General features: G+C 35.8%; 2 protein-coding genes across 2 annotated transcripts in view; both read right to left on the bottom strand.

Moving 5' to 3' along the window:
* Positions 1–1,635: 1,635 nt before the first annotated feature.
* LOC146328781 (ADP-ribosylation factor-like protein 14) lies at positions 1,636–3,459 on the bottom strand. The gene is made up of 2 exons (XM_084717789.1): positions 3,012–3,459; positions 1,636–2,027 (listed from the first exon to the last, which is right to left on the bottom strand). The coding sequence occupies exons 1-2, from the start codon at positions 3,324–3,326 to the stop codon at positions 1,719–1,721; spliced, it is 624 nt and encodes a 207-aa protein (XP_084573915.1). The 5' UTR covers positions 3,327–3,459; the 3' UTR covers positions 1,636–1,718.
* Positions 3,460–8,092: 4,633 nt separating this feature from the next.
* Positions 8,093–11,215, bottom strand: part of ppm1lb (protein phosphatase, Mg2+/Mn2+ dependent, 1Lb) — a 72,035-nt gene continuing 68,912 nt past the window's right edge. The window contains exon 4 of the mRNA XM_084717788.1: positions 8,093–8,484. Coding sequence (XP_084573914.1) covers positions 8,144–8,484 — 341 coding nt within the window. The 3' untranslated portion in view covers positions 8,093–8,143. The remainder of the gene's footprint in view (positions 8,485–11,215) is intronic.

Raw genomic sequence — 11,215 nt, 5'->3', positions numbered from 1 at the left:
GGATTTACAAGTTGAATAATACCAATAATGCATGAAAGATGTGAAACATTACAAGGAGTCAATGAGCAGCTGAAAGTATGAATGAGTAGATTTGAGTTGAAAAAAGTCAAGAAAGGATCATGAATAGTTTGGAAACTAGGAATGGGATGAAGATTGTACAATTTAGTGTAAACTGGGAGATGAATCATTCATTTGCTTCACTGTTAACATCTTATCTGCAGAATGGGGCATAACAACAAATGTAAGCTTGGTCATTTTATTTAGTAACAATTAAACCTCCATACATTTTATGCACTGAATTTAAACAGGTACTACACTTACTGCGACTAAAATGTTAAATTTTAAAGTTGAGTATTTCTATTTTTTTGGTTGAGTATTTTCTATCTTACTACATTAACTTAGCTATTATTACTTTGGCAATTTAGATTTTACATATAAAATATATGGTCAACATGGTAAGTTAACAAAAAAAAGTAACCTTTTTATTGTTATATGGGCATGTGAGTATTGTTGACAGACTTGTTCTTTAAAATAAATACCGTAAATATCTCTTCTTCTATTTATTTTAGCACCCAAACTCCAGAAAAACCACCTCATTCAATTCCAGATATTTTAACAACTTTATTTCATCGTAACAAGTAAAAACAACACTGAAACGGTGCCAGAATAACATTCAACATACGTTCAAAACATGAGTTCATAGATTTATATGGTTTTAATGTGCTGAATGTAGCAACATGTATACTTTATATCAATACCATATATATCTTATATATAGATGTATAGATATATAAAGTCTTTCAGTCATGTTCATGTTGCTGAAGAAAGTCTTCATCATTTAACAACACTGGTAGTGTCGTTCCAAATAAATAAATACAGTGTACATGGAAAATAGTAAGTGCATAACAAGAAAACTTTATACTTTGTTGGGCTGCAACTAACAATTATCTCCACTGTTGATTAATCAGTCAAACATTTTCTCAGTTAATTGATTGACTGATCATTTCACAACCTTGTCAGTTACAACCGTTTGCTCCACTTGTTTGGACCTGTTTTTCAATTTGTTTCTGTAACAATTATGTTCAATATCGGTCAATCTGTTGATTGGATTCTCCATTAATCAGTTAGTTGTTTGGTCCATAAAATGATGAAAAACACTGATCAGTGTTTCCAAAAGTCCTAGATGTCCAAAGTCAAAATGATTAATAGTTTATCAAAATAGTTAACAATTAATTTAACAAAAGATTAATAATTGATTAATCATTGCAGTTCAAATGTTTTGGTATTAAAAGTAATAGAAATAAAGAAAAAAACGATAACACACAATTGGAAAACATTTCTTAGAGCTGTAGAAACTGCGCCTGTAGTTGTTTTTATCAGTTTTTCATGTCCAGTCACTTTTCATGTACAGTTTGTCTGTACACTGTCAGACTGAACGGTATCAGACATTCTTTGCAAACAGTTTATATCAGTTTGTGGCGCCAGCTGATTTCTTAAAATTACCCTCGTAATCCAAGATTACTCACAGTCTCATCATGGGTTATCACCATGGTACAAAGACACTTTGGCTTGAGTAAAAATGAAAACTGTGATCATGTCATCATCCCTTTTGTTATCACCTCCTCTTATTTGATCAGGCCACAATGAGGTCATCTTCTGACAAGGCAGGCAGGAAGGAATCATTGTATGGATGAATCTGCAGGGAGGGTTTTCCTCTATCATCTGCCGCAGAGAAAGACTTGTTTCATAGCTGTGATGCTGAGGCCTTTTGACCTCATCTTCACCTTAATGTCCTCCTGAGTCTGTTTCAGTGGAGTCTTCATCAGATAAACTATCCTCCTGAAACCCTCCTCCAGTCCCGTCCCAGTGATGGCTGAACAGGGTTGGATAAACCACGCCCTGCCCTCACACACTTTTCTCAAGTCCAGTTTCACGCAAAGTTCCTCGGGGCTTAAAGCTCCCAGAAGGTCCTGTTTGTTGGCGAGAACCACAAGAGGAACTCCTCGGAGACTCTCGCACCTCAGAACCTAATAAACACAGAGAAAAAAAAGGAACAGTTTAATTACTACAGCACAGAAGAATATTTTTGGTGAATGAACCTGTCCTTTGCTTGAAGATTGTATCGTATCGTATCATATCGTATTGTATCGTAAACAGATAGTAGATGAGTGAGTCACAATGTAACAGTTGTAGTAAAATATGATGTATTTATTTATATTTATATAGTAACTATTTATTTATTATTTTATTTATTTTATTACAATTTATTTATTTAGAAATACTTATTTTTCATACATGACAACTGGGCATCCTTAGGTGAACCATGAGATGTGGCTGAAAGTAAGTTTTTTTTTTTTTTTTTTTTCAAGTGTCTTCATGAATTTTGAACATACTTGTATATATAGTATAAAGTACACAGTGGTATTAATCAGTCATTTGTGTGCTTACAGCTACATCATTACAGTGTGTTCTGCTATAATCCATTTATTAAAGATCTCCTCTGGACATGAATGAATAACATTTTGTCCCTGATACGGGTCCTCCACCCCACCAGTTCACTCCCATATCAAATCTACATATTTTTCCTCTTAGCTCTAGTGCTCTTTATTCAAATTTATTTTGGTGTGAGTTGCCGAGTTTTGGATATCAACTGTAGAGATGAGCGTCTTCTCTCACACCAAAACAATCAAGATGGATAAGTAGCACTAAGAGGGAAAATATGCATTTTTTAAGTTGGGGGTGAACTATCTGTCTAAATATTTTTCATTTCAAACATTTATCAAGGCACAAGATTGTCTCACTGAGGAATCAGTGCCCAGTGTTTGTGCACTGGAGACTGAATGTGAAAAGAGATTTCTAGTGTCAAACTCAGCTCAAACATCATTTTGCACAATTAAGGTCAAACACCCAAGTGAAATAACAATAAAAACACAATTTCTCGAGTGAAATGGGAGTTTAAGTGTTCATAAACTGCTGAATATGTGTGCTAAAATATTCTCTGATTTCATTACCCGATGAAGTTCCTTGCGGGCTTCTTCCAGCCGCTTCAGATCCCAGCTGTCCACCACAAACACCAGTCCAGCAGTGTCAGTGTAGTGATGCTTCCAGTGGGGCCTCATCTTCTTCTGGCCCCCCACGTCCCACACTGTCAGGCCCGGGCTGCTCCTGTCTGTGTCTAGCGTCTCCACGTTGAAGCCCACAGTTGGCACGGTAACCACACTCTCATTGTACTTCAATTTGTAGAGCAGGGTGGTCTTTCCCGATCCGTCCAGGCCCAGCATCAGGACCTGTGCTTGTTTCTGAGGCTTGGATCCATGCAAACCCATAGTCCTAACAATGCAGGGTCTATATTCCAAAAAAAAGTGTCTTCCTCTTCTTGTGTAAGTGCAGTCTTATCTGTAGGCTCAGTGTGACTGGTCTCTTCTGGAGACTGTCTCCTATCAGCATGCTTTATGTACACACAGGCAGAGCGAGCCCTCCCCCTCTGTTGTGATGGGACTCCTTCTGTCCCTGCGTAGCTTTCAGTAAAGCTATTTATATCCACAGTGACGGTGCAACTTAAGTTCTCTGGTTACCACATCACAGCCAGTGGAGTCACATCACACCTGCCCCAGATCATCATAGAGTACACACCATACGGCAGCCAGGAAGTCCATGTTTGGATCAACTGGAAGATTGTGTTTCTTCCTGACTGGATGTCCCACAGCAGTGACATCACAGGAGCATTTTTGGTGGAGGGCTACTTGCCCGGGCTGATGGGTAAATGTAGTTTTATCTTCAGACAGGACAACATGCAGGCTGAAGGCGCGGCTTCCAGAAAACATCTCAGTAAAAAGTGTTTCTGGGAATTCGTTATTGATCTGAAATGAATATGCACGGCCATAAAACATCTTTTGAATTATTTAGATAGACTAAAGCAATGCGTTAATATTGTATTACAGTGGGACTGGACAACCTGATCTACATCAGTGGTTCCCAACGTTTCTCCTTAAGGGACCCATTTTTTTTCTTTCTTTGAGTAAATTGAAAACACTGACTAAGTGACATATTTTATGGCTATTTCATATTAAATTTAATGCACAACGTACACAACAACTGAAAAAACTGTGCAGTTAACCCAAATAGTGAACACAATAACTGCATGAAGTTTGTGTAAAACTTTCCTGATATTTTGTGATATTTTAAATAACTTTTTAAAATACAATTCTGTCTATATTATATATTTTTTTCACATTTTTAACAATTATATATACTTAATATTTTTCTTTTCTTGAAAGGGTCAAGAGAAGATAAATATTAAGCACATATAATTTTATTAGCAGTTTGGTTGTAATTTTCTGATGCAGGTTGAGGCTCTTTAGTAAAGAGGAAATAAGAGCAGTAAATCCAAAATACATATTTTTCCCCTGGCCTGTAGTGCTTTTTATCCTTCTGGATTTTTATGATGTGAGCAGCAGAATTTTGGAGAGAACGGCTGTAGAGACATCTGCCTTCTCTCCAGTATGATGGGACAAAATGTCATTTGGCAAAAAAAAAAAAAAGTTTCAACAATCCAAAAATCATGACCCAGTTACTCAAGATAATCCACAGACCTTGTTGTGAGCAGTTTCATGTAACGTCTCTCTTTGTGCAGCTGAATCTTACCAGAACTACATTAGACTCTACTGGTCATGTACATGAAACTGCTCAAAACAAGGTCTGTCTGCTGGCACACTTCATAATGTCAATGGCAAAATAAACTCAGCTTGTCGCTCAGCACAATGTAATAGTAAATGTGGACTGCTGTGGTGAAAATCTTCTAACTACCCAGCAGGTGGCGGACATGGACTGAAGTCAAGCTTGTCAAAAGGACCATTGCCTGATTCCAGGTGGAGTTGAATCTTGTGTGTTGCATTTTATTTCTTTAAATAAGAAAAACAAACCGTGACAGAGAACTTTATGGAAAATAGACCAAAAACTTCTTGTGATACTTAATGGGAATATTGATGTTTATGTTGTAGCTTGGACTGTCTTTTAATATTTTAGTTGAAAGTTGCAGTGCTGTTGTACTCTATACAGTATCAGCACTCATGGAATACCTATTGTCCAATCAAATTACTTTGTCTAACTGTTGAATAAACCTGTATGTTACTTTTGATAAACAATTTCTTAAAAAAAAAAAAAACAGACACAAAGAGTATAATAGGATCATTTATCATTTTAATGTTACCTTTTGATTTACATTTTTAAAATTTCAGAATTCTTTTATTTTTTACAGTTTATTAAAGTCAACAAAAACAAGTACAAATGCCACATAAACATTCTGTAACGTACATTATCAGGGAAGAATGTGAACTGAAAAAGCACAGACAGTTTTATCTGTTATATATCTCTGACGTTAAACAATCCAGGAACAGGCGCGTTGCTTTCTTCATGGCTGTATAAACAGTGGTGGGGTGAGACTAACATGAGGACAGTATGTACATTCATCTTACAATGTCCTGTCTCTCTGAGACATTCTTTCATGATGCTATTCTACATGTGAGTGACCATGATGTGTGACACTGAGGCCGTGCAGTGTGTACGGCGTGATCGACCGCGTTACATTAAAAACTGAGACGTCGTTTTGGCAGCAGACTTCATAACAGGAAATGAACAGTTAAAAAAAATAAGGCAACAATAACACATTTCATTCAAAGGCTTGTTACATTTTCAGTTACAGTTCAGGGAAATGTGATAAAAGATGTTTATCAGGGTGAAAGACCTTTCTCTTCATGAAGGTGGCGTTAACAGATGGCAAAGTGATTCAGTATATCTATACATCTCCTGCAGACTGTAGCAAACGATAATGTAAGAAAAGTCAGATAAAGGAGCAGCAATATGTCAATATGTATACAAGAAAAACTTAGTTGTAAATAATAATAAAACACGGTAATGTAAATTTCTAAATAATATAATATCAAAATTCTAACTGCCAATTATCATTTCAATTATTATGTGTTAACTCAAATATCCTCTTTTTACAAGGTTAAATTAACAGTCAATGTTATTAAACAGAGCTGCAACTAACAATTATTTTCATTCTCAGTTAATCTGCTCATTGAAAAATAAGTGATGTCTTCAAATTGCTTCTGTTGTCCAAGCAAGAGTCAAAAACCCAAAGGCTTTTCATTTACTGTCATAAATAACAAAGAAAATGAAAAATGACTGAAATTATAAAGCAATAATCAAAATAATTGGCAAATATTTTTCTTTAAATCAGCTAACTGACTAATTGTTGCAGCTCCAGTTACTATATTATCAAATAACATGTGATAAACCTTATTGATTAATGATTGATACTTATGGTTTATAATAAAATGTAACATCACTACTTAGGATATTACTTTAAACTGTGATTTTACACCATTTTTAAGTGAGATATGGTTACACTTTGACATCCTGCTGCATTATCCAACAGTTGTGACATTATCAGTGGTTACATGATGAGCTGGGGCTGAACTGAGGAACAGAACAGATCAAACTAGACACTTGGCTTTAAAAAGCCTTAAAAATGTATCAACAATTAAAACAGAAATGAGACTTCATCAGCAAAGGAACGAACAGTTATCATAGTAAAGAACCAGTATGTAGGATTTAGTGACATCTAGTGGTGAACAAACCAAATGAACCAAAGATGAGTAGGACACACACCTTCTGTAGGTGGGATGCATGACAAATGATCTACCTACAATGGGGAAATTTATATTATAACTTATTATTCTGATAATGAAATTATAGGTTAAATATTAGCAACAATAATATCTGATTTGACAGATTATAACAAAGCAATTAATTTGAATTCTCATGCAAAATGCTCTTTAAAAAGTATATTTGTGAAGGTTTTGGATGAACTTAACTAAAAAGATGAATAAAAATTTGTAGAGCCAGAACTGTTCTTTGTGTTTGTTGTAATAGTGGTGTCAGATAGATGTGGTTAAGTTAGAGCTATGGAATATTTAATTATCCATCTTTGCTCAAGTGTGTGTAAACAACAGGTTATATGGACTTCTTTTTAAAATAAAAAATGTTAAATTATGAGTTTTCTTATCAATAATGGCTGAAAAATTCCACCTCACAGAGCCCCACTCTGTAGATACAAAGGACTCTTTCTAAGGTAATGAAAACATGATTCTTATTTTCAGGTGATTATAAATATTATATTCAATTTTTGCCATATTCTGCCAATAAATGCCTGTAAATCTCACACACTGGTCCTTTGAACAAATTAAGACATTCAGCAACTAAACTTACAAAAACTCAAGACAAAACACTCAAGAATCCCCACATTCAGTAAGTGTGATATGACATTATGATGACTTCCCTTACTCTTCAATATGAATGGTGATATTTGAACAAGCATTATGCATAATATCATTTGTGTTAATGTATAAAAGGGAATTCGTGTAAATTCATGTAATGATTTGCACCAGTGACGTGTGTTTGATCCAGAAAAAAACTACCTGCTGACTTGTTAAACGACAGTCTTTTCAGTGCAGACACTTGGTAGACATTAATACAGCGAAATGATGTGGAAACACAAAGTTAGGAAACTAAAAGATATAAAACTAGTGGTCACAGAGACATTGTATGAAATAACGTAGAAGTGAAACTCCATACTAGCATGTTTACTTTAAATGTCTAATTGTTGGCTTGACAATGGATTGGTTGTTAATGTGACACTTGTGTGCACGTTTATCACATGAAGACAAACATCTATCACTCACTCACTCACACACACTCACTCACTCACTCACACACACTCACTCACTCACTCACACACACACTCACACACATACATACAAATGTGTGCAGACTCACAGCTGCACAGAGCTAAATCTGTTTATTTGCATAACAGTGACCCAGCTCGCAGTACGGTGTCTGGACGATATGGCTAAGCCTAAATGAAAGACATTTTCTTACAAGTGTCACTTTTTCAGCAGTAAAAGTAGAGTAGGGGGGTGGAGGGGGGGGGGTGTGGTTTGATGCATCGAAGGGTTAACTTCCGTAAATATCTGTGATAGAAATAGTTCTCGCTCAAAAAGTTGCGGGCTCGGATTTTAAATCTTTCATCTTAAGCCTATTTTATTCTTACTTGTATTTATGTGCATGGTAGACAGGTGGTCTACTGCTCGCTGGCCTTGCCTTTAAACTTGACTACCATGACGGTGATGTTGTCGGGGCAACCGCGATAAAAGGACTGGAGGACGATGCTCTTGGCGCCAAGATGAGGCTCGTCCAGTCGCTCCCTGATGAAGCGAACAGCCTCCTCGTTGCTGAAGGTGTCCCACAGGCCGTCCGATGCCAGGATCATGAACTCGGGCTGCAGCTTGTTCAGGTCAAAAGACATGACGTCAGGATCAGGAATGACCACGTTGAGGTTCTTCAGCGGGTAATCGCCCAGAGAACGAGACATGGCTAGGATGCCCTGGACACGCCACGAGCCGTTAAAGCTGATGAAGCCTCCTGAAGAGGACAGATGGGAAACAGTTAGGAAATGATGTGACACAAACTGTAGATGAAATAAGAAAGAAATATAACTGTGACAGAAAGAATTCTGCAACAAAACTTGAGATTCAATAAAAGCTAATGTTCATGATATGAGACGTCCTGAAAAATGCATCTTGGGATCTCCTCCTCAATCACCATAAATTCAGTCATTGTCTTATGCCAATTATTTTTTTTTATTACACCAGTTATTTCACTTTTAAGGGACTGTTATGGGTCCCTTAAAATTTTCTGAGGAAACTGGTTATTGAGGAGTGTCTAACAATGCCTAAGGGAGCACTTAGAGATTAAAGAACAACCTAAGGAAATCCTTAGGGAGATTTTACGCAACTTATTTTCTTTTCCTACGGCACACTTGGATAACAAATAAAATAAGGTTATTTAAATCTTAGCCTCACTGGTTTTATGCATCTGAATACAGATACTTAGGGTATAAAGACTTGTTCATGAAAACATAGAGCCCCTTCCAGGACCATATTAACAACAATGACCAAGGATTGCTCTCACACATTATGCACAGTAAATGTTAACTGTTTTTAACATTATGGACATTTTTAATAAATATACATAACATTTTTATTATTATAATTATTATTATTTTTAACAGTGTATTTACTCTTGAACAGTAGGCTGATAAATCTGATTTTGGTACTGCACTGCTGCTTATTAATATTATCTGTACCACTGTTCATAATATAAATTTAAAATAGAGGGAAAATGATAAGAGAAGGAGAGGGAAGTGAAATATAAAGTGGAGGAGGAGGGAGGCGTTAGAAACAATGTGAGGAAGAAGGAGGAGCACAAAGGTGAGAGGAAAAGTAGAGAAACAGATGTTTTTCATGTTACTGCCATTAATCTGTAAGACACAAGATTATTTTTTGCTCTGAGTCAACTGGCAGAATGTCTGTTATTTTTGACGACTAGGAAATTGCCGATCTTCACATCAAAGTGCAAGTAATAATTATATGGATCGGTGCCACTGACATGTTCTCACTCAGTGCTCACCGCTCATGCCCATGGAGCGAATTGTTTATGTTGGACACATTTCAATTCATGTCACATCCTGCGAGTACAGCTGTGCGTCCTCTGTGGCTTCAGCACATTTGTAGGCAGGGAACTGTACTGGAAATGACTGGATAAGATGAAGACTTCCATACTAGGTCAGGCTGCCTTTCTCCCTCCTACTGAGCAAGGCCGTAGCCAGCATTTTAAAAACTCAGAGGTTAAGAGTTCAGGCTATAAAAATCCCATTAAGTGTAACTCTCTATTAAAAACTGCACTTAAGTTAGCTAAAATCCCCAAATTCCCACAAAAAGCAGAGAAGACATGGCCTGTGTCCTCGATAGAAGCTACTTTAGCAGCTGCTGTCTCTTAGTTGTTGGGAAAATGTTATATACAGATTGTAATTAGAAACCAGCGACAAATTACAACAAATTAGGCATCGTCTAATGTCTCTCTTAAGCACTGTGAGGTATTAACCTAAGCAGTTAGCTGCTGCAGGCGGTAGTTAAGCTAATAAATGCATAAATTAGCAAACATTCCTGCCCTCATATTATCATTAGACTGAATTTATTGGTCTTCACATAATAACCAATGGCTTGGAGTTACATGAAATGCATTTCTGTCATTAGTTAGCTTGTTTTAATTTCTATACATTGTCACCACAGAGTTTAAATTAAATACATATAACAAAATTAAAATTATGAAAACATTTCAGTCAAAGTCCGACAAATAATATTTATCATTAAGTTAAGTTTGCAATCACTGAAATTACAAATAAGTCAAATCACAAAGAGCTGATTATTAATTCTACCATTTAGTAATTGTTTTGAAAAATCCTTATATGACACCAATAATGTATCATAAAATACAAAGAATACTGTAGAAATAAGGAAATAGAAAATATTGGCCAGGCAATGCAATTATATTATTATTATACTGTTTATATGACTACAACTAAATCCATAGGGGATTTTCCCTATGGGATCTAAGTCTTATATACAATCCTGAAAAAAAATTCATGTTGCCAAAAAACTAAATCAACAGAAAATTTAACACTTTAAAAATATTCATCGAACTGTTTGTCTAATTTGGGGAATTTTTAAAATTAATTGTTGATGGAGATGCTCGATGCTTGATAAAGGCTTTAAAATGACATACTGTATTGTCCCAAAATGAACATCTCTGCCAATATGGCAGGCCAATAACATGACGTGTTAATTATGCACATATGATGCGAGTCTGTCATATATTTTTTTCTCCCCAAGTGTCTAAAAAGACAGGTCACATGCAATATCCAAATCAGAGAACCCTGCATTTGTTTGATAAATGACAAATATCATTATAATGAAGTACAGTAATGCTGCAAAGATGGCCTGACCTGCAAATCTTGTTGTCCAGATGTAAGAAAATGTTGTGATGCAAAATTGATAATTCTCACTAATTGTTTTGCATATCGCAATAGTAATTTCAGTCAAAAATCATAATCACAATATGTCTTTTTGATCATATTGTGTAGCTGTTCCACAAATTTAATTGCCCATCTTAAGAGCCTTCATCCTGATCACTGAGACAAATTTGTGAAGAACAAAGAGAAACGGGCACCAGTGAAATAATAACTGTCAGCAGTTGTCTTCTTATTTTGCCCAGTGAATGTCTACATTTTGAAAAGCATTGTGTTTTATGACAG

This window comes from Lutjanus erythropterus, chromosome 4 (assembly GCF_056507025.1).
Source record: "Lutjanus erythropterus isolate fLutEry1 chromosome 4, fLutEry1.hap2, whole genome shotgun sequence".
Lineage (NCBI taxonomy): Eukaryota > Metazoa > Chordata > Actinopteri > Lutjaniformes > Lutjanidae > Lutjanus > Lutjanus erythropterus.
The sequence above is the reverse complement of the archived record's forward strand: the minus strand, read 5'-3'. Positions and strand labels throughout refer to the sequence as shown.